This window comes from Apteryx mantelli, chromosome 9, assembly GCF_036417845.1.
Source record: "Apteryx mantelli isolate bAptMan1 chromosome 9, bAptMan1.hap1, whole genome shotgun sequence".
NCBI classification, from domain to species: Eukaryota; Metazoa; Chordata; class Aves; order Apterygiformes; family Apterygidae; genus Apteryx; species Apteryx mantelli.
Genome location: NC_089986.1, coordinates 15,484,692 through 15,504,988, shown reverse-complemented (window position 1 = coordinate 15,504,988; position 20,297 = coordinate 15,484,692). Strand labels below are relative to the sequence as shown.

Sequence of the window (20,297 nt, the reverse complement as noted above, 5' to 3'; positions counted from 1 at the left end):
GGTACTTAACATGCTCGTGTCTACAATTTAGGATTTGCAGAGCAAATATGCAGCACCTTCAATACCACAGATTTACACTGAATATTTTTTCAATTGATTTTGTAATATTTTTTCTTAATCTGCAAAAAAGATTAAATAAGCCTGAATTAATTGGTTGGTAAACTGACCGCTCTGTAATTCTCAAATCCACTGTCCCAATCAGTATGCTTATTTTAAGTGCAGCTAAAACATTAAAGCTCCGTAGAAAATATTCATTTATACTTGGAATATCAGTTCATTATCTAAACTTCCAGAGAGAGAAGCTTTCAACAAGCCCATGACGATTTTTTATAAGACATCTTGTCTAAATGCTGTATTATATAAATGGTAAGGTAATTATTAATTTATATAGTAAAATATAACACTTAGCACAATTACCACTAAGTTGGTGCTGACACAGCACTTCAGAATTAGACATTTTAACATCATTAACAGTATACCCTTTTTACAGTTTAATAAAGGAGAAAAAGAAGGCCAAATTGACTTTTAAATTAGGTGCAACAGCACCGTGTTCAAAACCCACATTTTATTTTTCCTTCAGTTACATTTGTACTCAATAAATACCTAATTTTCATGGAATACAACATGCTAAGTCTTAGATGAGCAGCAGAGAGAAGTCAGAACTAAAACCATAATAATATCACACTAAAAGAGATGAATGCTGGACCACTGGATGTGACATTTTGCAACATTTACATTACATAGAAGTTTCAAACAGTGATCTCTAAGTAAATGCAAAAGGTTTTTTTTTTTACAAAGAGGGATTTAACACAAGTACAGACATATTTCACTTGCTATACAACCTTTGGAATCTGCCCTCCGAATTGCGCATTCAGATAATGATGATAATAGAACCCAAATTTTCATTTTTCTATCCTCAAACACTCATTTTCAGAAAGTGGTTTTAAATAGAAAAAAAATGCCAAAATATGCTGTTAGATCACCTTGAAATATTTAAGCATTCAACACCATTTTATGAATAGCTCTGTGTTAACTTTTTATACACTGGACTAAATATTTTGTGTCTGAACATTTGGGGAACACTCTACCAAATTTTCTATGGTTTTCTCTGAGAGTAAACAGAAACAGTAAGTGTCAGTACATGTTCAGACCTCTCTCTTTTAATTGCTGAAAGTTCAAAATCAAGTTTTTTTCAAGAGGGGAAAATAAACCTATGTTAATTTTTCAACCTACATGATCAGACAACAGCAAAAGAAACTGGTTTAAGCCTAATCTCTACTATAGAAGAATTCACCAGTGTATCCAGATCATTTGATAAATGTAGTTTGTTTCATCACAATTGGTTGTAAAGTGTGGGTATAAAAACATGGAGGTGATTAATCACCAGGCAGCTATGACACAGTGCCTAAATCATGCTTAAATTTGTCAGAAGTAACATTTCTATGGCAACACTAACTAAAAGGCAGTAAAAGAAAAACCATGTTTACTGACTATTTTACTATCCTAAATAATAGAAATCATATGGCTATGAAGGGACCTTGTGCATAACATTTGTATAACAGCAATTTTGGTCTTATGAAAGCTATTAGAAAAATGAATATATTTTTGCTTTTTTCAGTTAAGGGGGTTGGACAAATTGGAATTGTACAGAATATCTTTCTACATTCCACACATATTCAATCAGTTTACACTGTAACTAAGGGGAAGGGAAGAGTTAACAAGGAAATCAGAGTCTGTGCAATCCCAAAAATGAAATGTAATCGGTTATGATTCAGAGTAACAATATATATTAGGAAAGAATCAGTAAAAGGAGCAGCTGTTGACATTATTTCCTGAGCCAAACCTTTTAAGGTGTCAGTGAATAGCAGTCTGTACTTTCACTTGAAAGCACTTGAAGAATTCCTTGGATGATGTCTCTCAAGAGTTTAAGAGTTTAACAAAATCCACAACTTCCTCTCAAGATCACTTTTTTCAATAACATGCTGTTAAATCTGTACCAGAGTAATAAGAGGATGCTTCAACACACAGCATAACAAATACAAATGGCATTACTTGGAAGGGCATTTTAATGTATATACAAATACTAAAACTTTATGTCAAATTGCAGAAACTGACAACAGATAAAACCACTTTATGAATCTGAGCCAGCCCCACCATACATAACAGATGCCAAAAATAAAAGCCTTTTCTTCTTTCATGAAAAAAAACAAAAAACTTTTAACTGTACAACTTCGGCAATCTCCCACATTATTTCAGCAAGACACAAGTCAGATTCCTCTGTCATGTACATCTAGCTTCAAAAATTAAAAGAGTGGGTGGGTTTTACTTGAACTTCTCAATCCTATCAGAAATTATTTCCTTTCTCCTCCAAAATTACAGGATGCTCTGCAGAAGATAGGAAAGAGTGGGAGAGAAAAGCCATTTCATTCAGTTTTCTTGTGCAAGATATCCTGGAAAAGGCTGCATTCTTGTGTAATGTTGCTGCTGAAACAGAAAGGAAATTACTTTAAAATGTATGCAAATACAACACAACAATTTAGCCTTATATATTTTAAGAATTAATACAAAAGAAATAAATTTGGAAGTGATCCAAATGCAAATAATTTTTGCTTGTAATACATATTGCCTTTTAGGAAAAGATTTCAAAATGTTTTATACACGAGAAACATACTACCTTAATTTTTCCAACTAGTTATGGCTTCTTTCTTTTAACACAGATAAAAACAATGAACTGAGAGTAATCAAATAGCTTGAAGTGTTTAACAGTATCTGAATAACTAGTTAATAATTATATTTCTACTGAGTTTCAGATCAGCTTGCAGCATAAAAGCTAAAAGTATAGTTCTGTATATTAGAAGAAAGAAGAAGCAGTAGCCAGGCACTGAAATAAAAAAAAAAAAAGGAGCTTTCACAAAGGCTGTATGAAAACATGTGCCTATAAAAGAAAGAAGTATAATTATTTTATACAGAACAGGAAAAAAACTGTAACAATCCTCTTTTGATCTAAAAATGATTACCTGTTTGAACAATCTATTTTTCTTGATGGAGGGCTTCAATGAAGGCTTCAAGTTTTTCCTGGATTTCCCGAACTTTTTCTGGAGGAATTAAAAAGATCACCATTCAAATATCTAGCTACTTTATTAAAGACATACCCAGAAAGAGAAAAACAAAACAAAACAAAAAAACCCCTGCAAACATGAACAAAGTTCAGTCTGCCATCAATATTATGCTATACATTCATTCTTTAATAACTAAAATTTAGTATAGTTTTTCTGCATCAGAAGAAATGAAACCCTTTCCCCTTTAAAGACCTTCTACAAATACACTTTATCATTACCACGCTAATTTAATCATTTCAAAATACATCAAAGCAATCTGTTACTAGAAAAGCTTTATTTTGAAAAGCTGAAATTTCCATTAATTCACACACAGTAGAACTACTATACACCCATTACACATAGGGAGTTGTTATCCATTAAGCAGTGTGCACTAATCCCTTTCTCTTTTAATCAAATATCCTTATTCTCCACAGTAAGTATCACAAACACCGCTAATTCTAAAGAGTTCAAAGCTAGTGCCCCATTCAGCAGGTAGAATTTTAGGGAACCAAACGTCAGTATTCAACTCACCTCTACAAAAGAGCACGCACAATATTCAAAATATTTAATGCTTACAGATTATTTCATTGCATTTCAGGAGTAAACAGATGGATGTGGTCAGAATCATATTTTATACAAACACCAGAGCTGGAAGCTTATTTCCCTAGAGAAATCATGGCTTGAACATAACTACAAAAATTTTCTAGGAATAAGAAGCCAACACTGATTGGAAAAAATACAGGGTTTTAGGCATTTTTTCCCCTCTTTTCTCAATTCCACACAACACTTGTCAGCATATAACCTATTTGATTTATTGAATCGCTTATGAAGAGAGATTTAGAACCTCGCTGGAATCCAAAACCTGCAAGATTTCCTGCTTCTCTCTCACCACATCCTCATTTGAAGCTCCTTCTGTGTGTGATTACAGTCATGAAAAACGCACACTTCAGAAATGTGAAGGGAGGAGAAAGCATTAGAACAGATAAAAAATAAAGTTAGATGAGCACAAACATATAAAAATTGTTTTTTTCTTTCAAGCTAAAAATATGATCAGGTTAAAACCTTATATTCCCTTTTATGAGATATAAGCTTTGGGCTTTTTCTTTTTTAATCTTCTTTTAATGTTTTCTTCTCTTTAGCAATACCATATGTTATAAACTTGCTTTACTGAACTGAACTAACTGCCAAACAGAAAGCAAAATATAACAATCAGCCTTAAATAGGGTAGATAAGTATTAGGGAAAAAGAACCAAATATGACCTACAAAGGGAATGCTCTAACAACGCAGCTAAGAAAAAAAAAAAAATAAATAGCAAAGTGGCAATCCCCAAACAGTTATGAAATCTATTTTAGAGTAATAATAAATAATAATAATAATAATAAAATATAATAATAATAATAAACCCCAACAAAACCCTTTAGTATTGTTTTAATGGAAAGGGAGAATGTTACCTAACATTCAAAATAAAATATGGAATAGGCTGCATGGGAACAAAGAAACTCCAAACTTCAACCCTGTCTTTACCATGTGATTCCTAGGTGACAAAGAACAAGTCACTTATATTCTCAAAACTTCAGTGGCCCCTTCTCCAAAAAGAGATAGTGCCTATCTACAAACACAGATGGACAGTGAAGCTAACTCACACACTGGGTCCTAAAGAAGACACCCCAAAACCTTCTCTAGTTTCAGCTACATTCCTTTTTTAAAGTACTGCAGTATTAAATTAAGATTACAGTAAGTGTGAGAGGAAAAAACTGTATTTTCAAATAGGAAAAATTACGGAAGCAATGGAACAGCAGTGGCTGATTTTTTAACTGGGGGGGGGTGCGGGGGGGAGCTTGATTCAGTTCAGCAGAGAGAATCTTTGAATTTTGCCAATGCAAAAAGGATTCCCATGATCACTTCTTACCAACCAAGTTCACAACTGTTTCATCACTGTGTTTTTAAATCAAAAAGAGCAGGCATTATTATTTGCACATCAGTATGTAAACCTTCCGCGTAAAGAAAACATTAATACTCTGCCATTTTTAGGCAGATACTTACTACAGCCAGTAATACTGATCATCTGTGTATATTTATGAAAGCAGCCCTTGAAAGGATGTCCTTTTGTCTTGGACAGAGTCAGCACATTTTTGCAAATTATTAATCCTGCACCTCACTCCCCAAATGAGCAGCAATTGCCAGATTAAATCTAATGCACCAGAAGGACTCTTCATGTAATGTTCTCACAACTTGATTTTTGGTGTGGATTTTCTTTTTTTTACTGCTACATTCTTTCCCCAAATATGCCTTTCATATCGATCAAGCCATTGGACTCACTGAAAGCACGCAGTTTTAGCAGTATTAAATGCAAATATTTTGCCTTCTCAACCTCAGCTAATGAAAAAAAATTAATAGCATCAGCAAAAATCCATAATTATTATTTCACCTTAAAAAAAAAAAAGGTTTTGTGCCAACAAAACCTATTTTAATTTTCTGATTAGGGCATATTAAAATAACAGGATAGCAAATATTTATTCCACCAGAATGTACTAAATCAGCTGTGTTTGCTCAGAGAACAGACATACTAAAATTGCCACCATATTATGAGCATTTTATTAGTTTTTACACTTGGACAGAATTGAAGTGATTGCTTAACTATAATAATTACAAGGTCTTGAGGTAATTTAATACTTTGAAAAAAACATGCCAGCTATTCTTAAAGAAAGCAGTTACAATGTCTGCCAAAGAGTTGCAATTATTCACGCTAAGCTTTGTATTCCTAGAAGCAGTAAAGTCTGTAGCAGCAGCAGATATCAGCCAACATGTAACATTTTCCCAGATGCCCATTCTGTAGCACAAAGAAACAGTATGCTATTTAGTTTACTTTTTAAATAGGGTAATGGCAGAGTTATGTATTTATACAACACACAGTCTGATATGTCAGTAAATGTAAATGCTTGGAAAGGATTTTTCTGTTGAGAAAAAGAGCAGGGTCTGCAATTCTGGAATAACTGCCAAGAATTCCCTCAATACCAGGTGACATTTCATTTGCAACAACAATAATCGTTACAAACTAAGAGTCAGATGTTACCTGCTTTCACTTTGGGGAAGTTTTTAGAAGGGACTCTCTTCTGGGTGAAACACACAAACTGCGTACCCAAACTTTTCAGGGTTATGATTGAGACCTAGATTGAAATGTTAGTAACTCAAACCCTCCTCAAAACAGATATACATTAGTTTACAAGTGCGTCAGCATCCCAAACCCAGAATGCCCTTTGGGTTTCAAATAAGAACCCTTAATATAATAAGGGACAGATTAAGGTGACATGTTGCTCTTGCTACGTACTGCAATACTGTGTTTTTCTAAGTAGAGGTAGCCCTCGGGTCCTAAGCATCCAGCTTGCTCACCAACGATTTCTGTAACATCCTGAACTACCCCAGTACTGTTATACAATGCTCCAATATCACAGAAGGCTTTTAAACTACTAAAGTTTTAGTATAGTTTTATATACTGAACTACTATATAGTTATATACACTATAACTGTAGTTATAGTATAGTTTTATTATATTGTACTTCAGAGGTTTATATTTAAACTATCATTTACAGTGGATGACAGGAAGACAACATGGTCTTTGATAGTTTTAATGCAGACTTGAAATTATGAATACATAATTCTTCCAGCACCCGTTAAGCAGTGATCAAAAATCAAATGAAATCAGTGAAGAATAACTGTAACAAAACCCTTGTCTCCATCTTTAGAATAGTGAAATTCACAGGCCTAAGAGCAATGAATGGCTATTCTACTTCCCATTTATCCCATGTTTACCTAAAAGATAAGCTCTTCCATACATCAACTCACTACGCCCCTTGATCTGGTCATGAATATTCCCATAATCCTCCCTCCATATCCCATAAAACTTTATTGACAGAACGAGGAAATTCTTTATTCAGATGTCTTGAGATCCTTATTCACGCTTAGTCTCTCCTTATCTCCATATGAAATGATATTGCTGACCACTCATTTTCTTTTCATTAATCCTGTGACACTAAATCTGAAAAGCTCAAAACCAGATTAATTGATCTGTAATTAGGATCTGAATACACCATGACCACAAAAAGACACAGTCCCAGATAAAGTTTGCTGTTCCTAATAACATAAGCTGGTCAGAAGGGAACCCCCTCAAATATTAAGCCTTATAAGGATTGCTTGCTTATTGATTGCAACCTAAGAGCCATATAACTAAGACTGTCTACAAATTAATGCAGTCCAGAAATAAGAGAATCAATGCTAAGATGATACTCAACTAAAAAAAGTTATCTACCAAGCAAAGCTCCTGAGCTAAGACCAAATAATATAAAAATAATATAAACATAGAATTACATAGCTAAGGTATGCTATTGAATTATTTCAATAGTATTTAAACTTTACACCATGTCCTAAGTATCAAGAAAAAGGTTTCTGGATGTTTTCCAACTGCATTAGCTGGTTTAATAAAAGATGTTTCCTCTCTCCACAAAACTGGTCTTCCTTATGCTTCTAAGATAAATGAATTTTGAGACATTCAAATCATACTTACACGTAAACAAGCAACAGTTTTAGCACAGAATTTTAAAGGGACTCATGCGCCACAACAGGGAGAAAACTGTATTTTAGGCAACTCAAAAAGCCTTCCTTGGCCCTTTACAAGGTTGCCAGTATGACATCAATTTTCAATTGCAGCATCAAAAGAAATCGTAAACTCCTTCAGGACAAGGATCTATCTTTATTTTTTGATGAAGCATATAGCACAAAATGACCATGATAATAAAATGTGTTAGTATTTCATTATTAATCCTCCTGTTCTACATTAAAGTCATTCCTCCCTCCATGCAGTGCTTACATAGTTTTGGTATTTGTAAGCTTTTGGTTGCTTTTCCTTTTGCTCTGGATTTTCCTTAGATTTTAGTCCTTTTTTATCTTCCTTTTTAATCACTTCCTTGCCTATAAACATTCTCATTGCTTGTTGTGCTACTTCTATGTTATGGTTAATTAACCATAGAGGGGGAAATGTTGAATTTACTGCTGTGAATGCATCATCTTTCTTCTAGTAAAAAGGAAAGTCCAGTCTGTAGTCAGATTTCATGAGAATACCCAGAAGCACACTATTAAAATCTGGTAATATTAAGCCACGTTTTTTTTACTGAAAGCTGAATTTTAGCATAGGGCTGCCTAGGACATAAACCCCATACTTGCATGCAACCCCCTATGAACAGTCAGGTGAAAAAGTGAATAAAATCTCTTTGGAGTTCAGCCTGTTGCACCACACTCCTGTATTTTCTAAGGGCTGTGCAAAAAGCTGTACTTTTTGTTGAAGTGGTGCGAGGCAGCATGCTAACAGCCACTCCAAATAATACCCCAGAAAACAGACTTTCCACCCACAGTTACAAGACATGCATCAACACGCTTTCTCATGTCTGACACAACCGCAGAGTCTAACAGCTACTATAATTTACTGATCGTTGCAGGGTCGTGTCCTGCTGAATTTTAGAAAATCCTTTGAAACTACCCATCACATTTTTTGCCAGTTTCCTCTTGTTCACATACCATATTTTCCTCTGGATGAGGCCAACAGGAAAGCTAAAATTTTAAGAGGGAAAAAAAAAAAAAAGGCAAAACCACCCAGGCTGCCCTTAAAGAGACAGAACATCATTTATCAGCTGCAAAGACAGATTTATAAGTAGAGGGCCCCCTCAGTTCCTTTAAGGCTGCAAAACAGATGGGAAGTGAATGGACAGTCAAGGGGTCAAGAAAACACATGGGAGGTGCTGCTTGTCTGCCGTATGTATGTTCCCAGCATAAGAAAGAGGTCAAGATTGTAACTGCATGGCTGGGTGCTGGAAAGGCCCTTTCTTTAAGCTGTTACAAAGACAAATGCTGTTCCTCATCCTGCTGTCAAACTGCTATAAATATTGGTTTGTCAAAAGGGCTTCAACAGCTAAAAGTTCTTTAAAAAAAAAAGGCAGAGCAGGAGGATGAATCATGCCAATGATTCTTAAACAATTAGCTCATTAGTGTAATAAAAGCATGGCAGAACTCTGCAAAGTTTAAATGGAATTTATAATAGTCCATGTAGTAAATCCATGAATCATTAAAAATATACAGCTTTTAGAATGCAAGCTTGCAAAAAATAGCTAGCATACTCTTTAGTTACCAGCAAACCAAATGAAGATGCTAACTGTTGCTACATGATAGTAAAGCTTTCCTTTATTGTTATAAAATGTTTCTTGTATCCATTGCAACCTCTAATAGATTTGAATTCATAGCCAGATTAATTGAATTCTTTCTATAAATTCCAACTTCAAAGTACGCTCACTGGGATGTGAAAATCATGATAAAAAAAAGTTGTAAATACTTCTCTAAATTGGGCTTCTTCTTTCAGACATATAAAACAAGACATAAACCATTATATTTGCCAGAGTTCCACAGTTAGTAGCAAACTTTTCTACTTGCCTTAAAATCCTTCTCCATTTTAATCTAAGTAACATCTAGAATCAGTGTATTCGTTATCCATCCCAGAAGGACAATGAGAAGGACAGGGACATGCTCTCATTATGCAAGTGTCATTATTACATGGATGAAGATAATATTTCAGTGTCCTCTCAGAAATACTTATTTTAAACCCTAGAACAAGAGATAGCACTAAACTCAAACCTATAATACCACTCCTAAAAATCTCCAGGGGTCATTCAACATCTTAATTTCACAGATCACAGTTCATCTGCAACTGCCTGCTGGTGACCTGCCTAAATATCTTCTTTAACAAGGCATGAACAGGAGAAAACATCAAGGAACCAACTTTCTATAAAGACATACAGAGTATGTGTTTTTTTCTTTTCCCTCTTGTAGGTACATTCTCCTCTAAATCAGCAAAAGATCACCTCCAGAGTGTATATTTGGCAGGCTGCAAAACATATATAAAATCTTAGTCTTGAGAAGTCAACCTTAGACAGAAAAATCACAGCTGCCATCACTGAAGTCACTTTGTTACAAATATTAATATCATATCCTCCGTGCATATCATATCTGAACAAAGTTATCAGCTGCCAGTATAAAACAATATCACCTTTATTTCAGACTAAAGAGAACCAAGCAGCACTAGAGGAAGGCAGCTTATCTGAAAACACTGAAGCTATTTTTTACAAGGTATTGAGTATTGCCACGTTATTTTAGCATTACTAGCACTGCGTCTGAGCACCAAAACCAGGAATTGTGCATTGTGCTGATGAAACTGTAGGTTATTAATCAATCACTGTCTTGACCTATAGTGGCCCCAGATCCACAAGTGAGATCTTTGCAGCTCATGAAACAGCTTCAGCAACACATTTCCCCCCTCCTCGGCCAGACAGAACAGAAGCTGACTGTATTGCTTGGAGTGGGTCCCCAGGGCTCTTTAGGCTGGCAAGCATGAAGCGATCTTTCTGTCTGTGACAGGGCAGGAGCACAGTATCAGAACCGAGGTATGTGGCTGAAGCAAAAATGACAACTACATAGACTACTGACCTTATACAACGTATGTTTCTATGGGCTATCACACATCAGTCCCACCTGCCCACAGAAAAGAACCTAAATATTACCAAAGCAGGATGAGAGACTAGTATGCATTTCTATACTGTCATTAAAGTTAGCTTAATGTACAAATGCAGCTTAATATAGGTTAATAATTAAGTTTATGAAAGGCATGATGTCTGCAATAACAAGGTAGGACTTGGGCCCCTTCCAGTTCTCTGTCACTACAATAGATTTCTAATTAAAAATACTCAAATACCTCAATCCTTCAACAGAATTTAGCTACGCTGCTTACTGTACAGCTAGAAGGTGCTTAATGGCAGAATGACATGGAAACCTCATAAAAGAGAAACGTCTTGAATCAGACTTACGGACACACAAAGATTTCATTTCAAAATCAAAACTGTTAAGATGGAATGAATGAGAACAAAATGATACTCATTAACTTGGGTGGAACATGGTAAAAAGTACAAAATAAAGGCACCAGAAATATTACTCAGTGACATATTACTCAGTAATTCATCTGGTGGTGTAAAAAGCTTAACTTTTTCTAACTGATGCACAAAGGATGTATAGATCGATACAAATGTAAATTACTTGTGTAAATGCTACTGTACCCGTGGAGCTATAAAACTGTAAGGAAACTTTAACGTTATAAATAACTGATAAATTTTGGTCTCCACCCAAAATAAACTGCACTCAGTAGATAGCACGCTGATTTATTATCCAGCTATCCGGAATATTTATGTGAAGCTCTCTTTAAATATAATGTTAGATAATGAAATTATGATGAGATAAATTTTTGTTAAGAATAATAGTAAACTTGGTTTCTGATAGTCAGAATGTCATCATGCCCTGAAGAAAAACAGGTTGTTCTATTACTTTTTTTAGTTTGCTGTCATTCCTAGATGACAATATTTCTTTCCCTTTTATTTTTTATATGGATTTCCACATTAGAAGCAAAGTGAAATTCACTGCAGTATTAAAAATGTACAACTCCCATGACAATAGTTTCTTCAGCTTTTGGAGATCTGAATAACACACTCAATAGTTCTATACTAGTCCAAAACAAATACACACACTGGTTAGTTCAGAAGTTTGTATTTATACAAATAGCAATACTCTCTATAATAAATGCATTTTTTTTATTTTTGATTAATAGCTACCCTAATAAACAACTAGTACTAAAAAGAAAACATCATCCAATTAGATGTTCTGATACCTGCATTATTGAGGGAATTTTAGGAAAAAATTAAATTTGGCAGACAACACCAGGATGACCCTCAAATGTAAGAGGCTTTGGTCTCAGGTAAGATTAACAGGCATTAAATATGTCATTACTCACGTACCATTTTATCATTAATTTTCAATGTCAACTTTAAGTGATAGACTTGGCTTAGTCAGTGACAAATGTGGTAAACTTTGTAAGGATCCGTTTTAGAGCCTGGACATCAGTGCCTAACTCTTCATCAATAACTTTAAGAAATCACAGCAGACAGATTTTGGTCATCTGGGATTCTTAAGTTAAGTAAACCATCCCTCCATCACAGGAGGTTTACAACTGATGTATATTCTCCCTAGAGGATTACTTCCCTCTCTGAGAAGTTGGAGCTTTTTAAAGCACTTTCTGCCATGATATAAAGCAGGAACTACCTTATCTGCACTTTGATGCAAACCGTCCTACACATTCTTCTGGCTTTAATTCGTTAGCTTCATGCAGCTGCCCCGAAACTCAAAGAACAAAGAGCTTAAAAATTCAGCTAGTTTCCTCCGTGTCAAAGCAGGCTCACTTACAAAATTTCATAAACTGGCTACATGGAATTAAAAACAAGATAACCATGAAAAAAAAATTCAATTTGCATTCTAACAGATTAATGGCGAGTTAGCAAACCTACTAAAAATAACTGGATACATGTTATTCTTATGTTGTTGACTTGAGCATATTCGGGAGGCAGGGAGAATGGAAGACATGAATGCACAGACTGATTCCAAGCACGTTGTCCCCAACTTCCAATTCCAAGGTGCACTAGGACCTCTACAGAGCTCAAAGGGAGCAGGCGAGTCATACTGCCACCAGCAAAAGCTCATTAAACACAGACAGCCCACACGAACACTTTATTTGACAGACCGAGATTTGGGCAGAGATGCATGTGTTCTAACCAAAGGTCAGGTGCTGATAAGATGCAGGCTATATTAACTTCCTGGTGGAAGCTGCTGGTGGGGGATTGTGAAGACAGCGGCTACCCTGCACACGCTTATTCAGTCTGGAGATCTGCTGAATGACGCCCAGAGAAAAACGGCTATTTTACTTTTGTCTGGTCAGAAGGCCACAGCATCTCCTGGTGCAAGCTTTTGTCAACTCAAGATCAGACTATAGCTGTTGCGTTCCTCCCAAGAACACCACTAAGACCAGTTGAAATGAGCACAACAAGGCTGTTGCCATTTTTGTGAATATCTCACTACTCTGAAGTGACTTTTTTTTTTTTTTAAATTTACGTAGCTTCTAAAAGTGCAATATTCAGGCATCATGGAAAAAATGAGAGCTCATAATAACCATAGTTCTTCAGATCCTTACAGATTACTCTTCCTTTGGGATTCTCTAGGATGTATTCCTCTTTTCCACGCCTGTCTTGGAGAACTCCTTGTGCAGCAGGGACACCCTCTGGTCTCTATACTAGAGATATCTTCAAAATTATACCTTTTTTTTTTTTTTTTTAATGTCTTGTAAACACTAAACACTGTGGTGGCTCTGAACAAACATTTTAAACACTAATATAAGGGCCAATACCACTTGCCTTTTAACCTGTTTTGTCTGCCTGCTGGTTTCTAGGGGGAAGTTATCTGAGATCTGCCTATTTGAGAGAACTTTCCCCCTACAGTGGGATTTTTCCCTCGTAAAACGCTTTGACCTTTAGAAGGTAAAGCTCATTAAAAAAAAAAAAAAAAGTGAGCAAAGGCTTGAGAAAGCCAAGCCAAAGCACGATTTTAAGGAGCATATGTAATTGACAACGTCATGTAGGACAGAGTTCAAATTGAAATACTGTTGACAGTCATCTCAAGGGACTGAAATTTAATTAGACTACAGTAATGACTATAATATTAGTTTTATGCAGCCTTTTTATTCCGCAGCATATAGCAACAAAAGAAAAAAAATGTAACCACAGAGCAAGTTATTATCATCTGCAAAGTACTGCTCACAGATATTCTCCTCAACTTTGCATAAATGCATAACAAAAAAAAAAGTGGCTCATTTGCATTTAAATCAAGTTTGCTAAACAGACACACAACAGAGCCTACTCAACTTAGCCAAACATATCACAAAAATACCAGATTCTGGATCAGCAACCATTTGCAGACAGAAATACCAACCTTAGCTAGTGTTATCTTTGTAACTACATTAAAATAGCAAGTTATGTTTGCATATTATATGAGTATATGATATTAAATCATTCATGCTTAAAGTTTGCAAAATAAGATGTAGTGTAGTACAGCTGCAAGGTTTAGACTCAACTCTAATGGATCCAATACAAGAGAAAAAGTATAAGACTAATAGCTTGAAAGTGTTTTATCATAACGCTGGTTTATTTAATTTTGATACACTTAAGCCTTTACAAGAAAATAATTAAATTCTATATACTGTTATATTTTATATATTACAAATTTATGACAGAATTCAAATAAATGGCCCTAAGCTAAGAACTATCTTTTCTTCATGTGAGGGCTCTTTCCTCAAAAGTTTCAAAAGGCTTTGGTGCAGAACAAAGTTTCAGCCAGCCCATGACACCTGTACAGGTGTCAGTATGACTGACAAACAGACTTGGAGGCTGAGCCCTTCGCATTCATACCTAGCAATTTCAGGATCAAGTTTCCACAGGCATTCTGCAAATCCCTTCCCATCTTCTGCCAGCGACTCTTCCTGCATAAGTGCACACAATTTTACCTATAATTTAATTTAGTGAAGGTCTGGGCTTTCTTTTTATTCTATTTTTTTAACTTGGGAGGAAAATAGGATGCTGAATGAAAAGTATGCTGACTCACGAGAGCAGCTTTGCATTTACTGCTCTTGCATATGCTCATCACGTGCAGAAATCACATTTTAACATAAACAATACCCTTGTAACATTCACAGTTAAGCTGTTTAAAAGGAATAAGGGAGAGGAAATAAGGGAAGATGGAGCACGTGTAAATTTCTTTGGAGTCAGTAAAATGCAGTCTCTAGTAAGGTCAACAGCAAAGCTCCTGCTGACTGGACTGAAACTAGGATTCACCTTAAATATTCTATGTACATGTGCACCACCTACCATGTTTTAAATGCTATTACAATACAAATACATACACACACAAATATATTTATATATCTATCTTACGTTTTGGATAAGACATTAGAAGCTCCCATTTCCTTTCCCAAATGATTAAAGCATTCAGTTTGTAATAGTTATTTAGCAAAACAGTTTGTTAAAATACACCTTGCCATATAGTTACTAGTGAGTAACTGAGGAAAAAAAATGACTGTCACGTAAAAGTAGTAACTGAGGAAAAAAAATGATCATCACGTAAAAGTCTTTATGAATTGCAAAATAAGAAAATAGAGAGCAGAAAACAAGAAGGGCAAGACTGGGCAAGTGCATCTCCCTCCCCAAGGGAAAAAACCTAACATCGAAGAAACAAATGCCTGGTACCCAGGCAATGCTCACGCATTAAAAAGTGAGACGCGGTTACCAGAGACAAGTGGCTTGGCACCAGCTCGGTTGGCACACTAATCCTCACCACTCCTGCAAAGGCCAGTCATTGCCATCTTGCGTTGGAAAGCTGTAGAGCAACTTAACGACAGTAAAAAGTTGAGGAAGTTTGCTTTGGCCTTTTGTATAAGAGAAGTAAGTGCAGCAGAGTGGAATTCTGGAAACAGTTAGGTAGTCCTGCGAAGCCTTTCACTAGGGTGCTCAACAATAAAAAGTTAGCAACGTTAAGGAGAAGTCAACAGAAAGTTAAAATTGATCCACATGCTATTAGTTTTGTGTAGAACTATATAGCACTTCTGCTAAAATTACTACTGTCATTTGTGCTAAAAATAAAATAGCAAACAGAAGAAATTCTTTACCTCGAAATCAAATTGTTTCACCTATACTCAGCTTTTTTTTTTTTTCAGGGAAAAAAAAATAGTATATTGTCTGATATTGAAAATCATTATATAGATATAGTTCTTTTAAATGAGTAGGGAAGGCTTGACATCACAAAGAATTCAGCCTTTTATAAATAATTAACCAACATTAACAATACCATCAAAAAGGTCCTGAAACTAATAAAATGCTGGCAGTTTTACAGCTTTAATAAATACTGCAGAAAACACGTATTTTTTTCAAATGTAAAAACTTTCAATAACTTCAGAGACTGTCTGCTTGAATGTTTAACATTACTTACACCAAAAAAGTTAAACACAGATACAGCAGAAAACAGCATTAACTGGTAAATATTACAAAAGATTACCGAGAGAATTAAATGACATATACGGACTGATCCATCTTCTAAAATACTGTGCAAACAAAGGGTAATTGATTTTCAAAAAGCCTAAGTCAGGCAGAATTTTAGAAAAATCGAAACAGCTTTGTGTACAGCTACGCACACTCAGGCATAGCACAGCCTAGGCATTTAAAGGGACGGAAATCTGCCATCATTACATGCGAGCGAGTTTCTCTCCAGCACACACTGTATGCCTTAAAGCATACAATACAGACAAGGTAGTCCTGACGAAAGGCATTTTTATAAGAGGAAAATCTCCTTTAAAAGATGAATGCTTACTATTACACTTTTAACTCCCTTTATCCTTTTTCACTTCTTACAGGACCTAGCTCATGCTACATTTAAGATACTGATTTAACTAAGCATACAGTAAGATTCTAAATTGGGTGGAATACAAGTTTCAAGTGAAACTGCCTTGTCCTTCGGCAAAGAGCACAGTCAAGACACATGCACCAACTGAAAGGCAATTGTAATTCTTGTAGTTGTAGAACAGGCTACCCAGCGTGGGGTGAAAGACTCGGGTGTGTTTTTCAGCTGACAACTTAGGCGAAGAATCTTTTGATATTATAAGTCACAAAAGAGGTACAAAGAAGGTTGTAAACAACTGCATCAAAACTGGTTCCTCCCACTTGCTGAATATCTCTGAAGTACCTGATTAGACAAGTAAGTGATAGATGGCAGTTTCCTCATTTCCACATCCTGAGCAAAACAATAAAGTTAATTCAACTGTCCCTACAGTTTAGAAATACCGTATGGAAAATAATTACACTGATGGGTTCTTAACTGGCTATTATTTCTCACTGAAGAATTTGGAAGCTCTAACAGATAGTCCTGTGCAACCATCACCTCCACTGTTCAGCAGCAGTCAAAAAGGGAATGAACTGCAAGTAATTATTAGTAGAAGGCTAGATTAAAAACCCCAAAGCATCATAATGCCGCTGTATAAATCCATAATGCAGACATCTTGAACACTGTGTGCGGGTTTGCTCTTCCCCTCAAAAAGAATTTAGCAGAACTAACAAGAGGACAGGAGCGGCAAGGCTGGCTGAAGCTATGAAAGAACGTCCCTGCAAGGAACAAATACACAGATTAAAACTGTTAAACCCAGGAAAGAGAAGAGCGGGCAGCGTAAACATCTATAAAATCATGAGTGGCACAAGAAGTGAATAGAGAAAGATTATTCAATGTTTTCCACAGTGCAGGAACTAAGGAGAATCTTATTTTCTCAAATGAAACTGGCAGGTGGCTCAAAAACAAACAAAAGGAAGTACTTTCTCACACAATGTGTAGTTAAACTCTGGAACTAATTGCCACAGGATGTTGCAGATGCCAGAGTTTACATGAGTTCAAAAAGCAATTAGAGAAATTCATAGGAGGAAGAAAAAAAATCCATGAAGGGCTATTAATCACAAAGATATTACCTCACGATTAGGAAACGCTTGGAACAACAGGCCGTTAGATGCTGGGAGAGCATACCAGGGAAGTATTACTATACGCTTAACCTGTTATACTGTTCTCCAAGTATCCACACCTGCTCATTGCCAGGGACAGGATACTTGGATACACAGACCTCAGGCCTACTTCATTACAGCCATTCTTACAGATTTGCAGCACTGAAAAAAGTTTTTAAAGTCACTTTTCCCCAATTCAGCTATTCATCTTCTGCTCTAACCTTTTTATATCTTATGATCCTTTCTTCCAGATGCCTCTAGTCCTGGGGATTCTTTACTTCCATAAACTTAATATTTGTTCACTGGAATAAGTATCATAATGCATAATTCTTGTATCAGTAAGACTATGAAGTACATTTACATTACTTTACATATAAAGGCTTAAAAAAACAAACAAACCTATATTACAGTACATTACAAACTATGTAATTTGTTAGAATCTGCTCAAACAGTCTGTTTACAGTCTTTAAGACATCTAGAATAAAATCTGAAGTAAATACTGAGGAGAAGCAGGACCTGAAGGCTACTGAAGATAGGGCTAAAATACCATCTGAGGATTTAGAATACTGACAATAAGACCTGCTCAAACAAGTTCTGAGATTTATATGGGCCTTCACTACAAGGCAAGTCACCCATGCTAGAAACACAGTTTGTCATCAACCAGTGTCTTGAACAAACAATAAAACACAGTCAGTGCTTCAGCATTAAAAAAAACTGTTGTAACATAAGTGAGACAGTGTTGCCATGCTATCAGTATCAAGGCAGAAGCACCTCAACCTCAGATATTTAAAAAATTTGGATTTACAAGTAGAGTTTCAAATCAGGAAGCTTATCTCAGCTGCACATTAACAAATTTGGGCTGGAAACTAAAACAGAGTTTGTAACCATCAGAGGAATCATATTCTGGAACAGATTCGCAGTACGAACAGTGAGCACCAACAAGTTAACTGATGTAAAGATGGAGCTCAAGATATGTGAATGAAGCGGATTATATACGCGCAGCAGCTGCCTGCAACAGAGGGAGACTGGATTTCATGACTCAGGAGATCCCTTCCATTCCATTCCTAATCAAAATACAAACACTTTACGAACACGTGTTGTAGGAGTGAGGATTTTCTTTCCTTAAGCAGAGTCCTGATCTGTACTGCATGCTGTAAGAGGAAATTACTTGTAGAGCACTGAACTCTCAGGTGGCTCTATGCTATCAAAACAGGTCCGTCTCAGGAGCATTAAAAAATTGTAACAAAGACAGGCATTCTTTTCACTGAAGGAAAGGCAAAGAAATCCTTTTTCCCTGTCATTTGCCCGTAAAATTATAACCTCTTAGCAACAAAAGCATGCAGAAAATAGAGAATGTTTCTGATTTGATTGTAGAGCTAAGCAGTGATAGTTTTAAAATCTTCCCATAGGTACAATAAAACAGAAGAGGTCAGCATATATTGTTTTGCATTGAATAACGATTATTTCATTAGAAAAATGTGCCTGTCATTTGTGACCTGGATCTGAAGAAATACAGTGCAGTGATGGTGTTTTAGCTAGACTGTAATTTATGAAATGCATACTAAACACATGAAGCATACATACTAACGCACAGATACTTATGATTATAAACACACAGAGCAGTCTGCTCTTACAGGCCTAGTCATAGTCAATAAAATGAGGACCCCAGCTGTTACTGCTTTGAAATGGGAAGTTATTCCTAATGCTGGTGAGAACCAAAACTGACAATGCTAAAATTTTGTCAGTTTCAGTGCAAAATAAAAACAGGTTAACTTAAATACTCTGCATTTTTTTTTTAGTGTTCTGTTTATTTTGCTTTGAAACATGGAATATTAATGGATAAATCAAAATTAGCAATAATTTCACATTGTAACAGTATTTGCTCAGGAAAAAAAAAAAAGCAAGAAGACAACACTTGTCAGAAAGCAAGCAGCACTGCTCACTAAAAGGAGATCACTTCCTCATTAAGCATCCACATTCCACTACACAGGTTTCTACTAATTTTTCTCAACATAAGTTGAAAATAAAGAGGAAAAAGCCTTACTGAATAAAATACTTTCCACTGTAAAATGAGGGCTACACCAAGGCTAACACAAGGCGAACAAGACTAAACAGCATAAAAAGCCTATTTTGGCTAGGTACACTAAAGCTGCTACTCACAATTCCAAAATATTACAGCAACACTTTCTAAAAGACAAATGCATGCTGTAGTTACCTGGGTTTTTAATTTAAAGGTAACACTTCCAATGTAATCAAACTAGCACTACCAAAGATAAATCCTTAGATTTTTAGTTTATTGTAAGCAAAATATTTGTTTTATATGACCTTTTTGCAGGTCACAAATTGAAAGACATCAAAACATAATTCACACACAGGAAACTGCAACAGCAATTACATGCTTCTCTGTCCCACTGAGCCTTGGAAATCAGAACATGGCTAAATAAAAGAAAAAACACTGAACACAGCATTCCGTTATTCTGAATGAAAAGATCCAAAGTCTTATGTTAGGAGAAAATTAATTGCTGCATCAAACACTCAAAACAAAGATAAAACATAAGTAAGGTCATCTTGGATCTCAAAATGCAGATATTTATGTATCTGCACAAATATTGTTTATTGACAAGTGTTCAGCTGGAGTTTGAGTAGAAGTGTCTCAGAATGCTAGGGGAATGCTGCCAAAAACCCTATATATGTGCAAGA

General features: G+C 35.6%; 1 protein-coding gene across 7 annotated transcripts in view; it reads right to left on the bottom strand.

Annotated features, from left to right (window-relative positions):
* Positions 1-518: 518 nt before the first annotated feature.
* OPA1 (OPA1 mitochondrial dynamin like GTPase) overlaps positions 519-20,297 on the bottom strand; it is a 61,588-nt gene continuing 41,809 nt past the window's right edge. For 5 of the 7 annotated variants that reach the window (XM_067301800.1, XM_067301805.1, XM_067301804.1 and 2 more), the window contains 2 exons: positions 3,018-3,095; positions 519-2,484 (listed from right to left, as the gene is read on the bottom strand). In XM_067301800.1, coding sequence (XP_067157901.1) covers positions 3,031-3,095 — 65 coding nt within the window. In that variant the 3' untranslated portion in view covers positions 519-2,484; positions 3,018-3,030. The other 2 variants (XM_067301801.1, XM_067301802.1) reach the window with 2 other exon arrangements.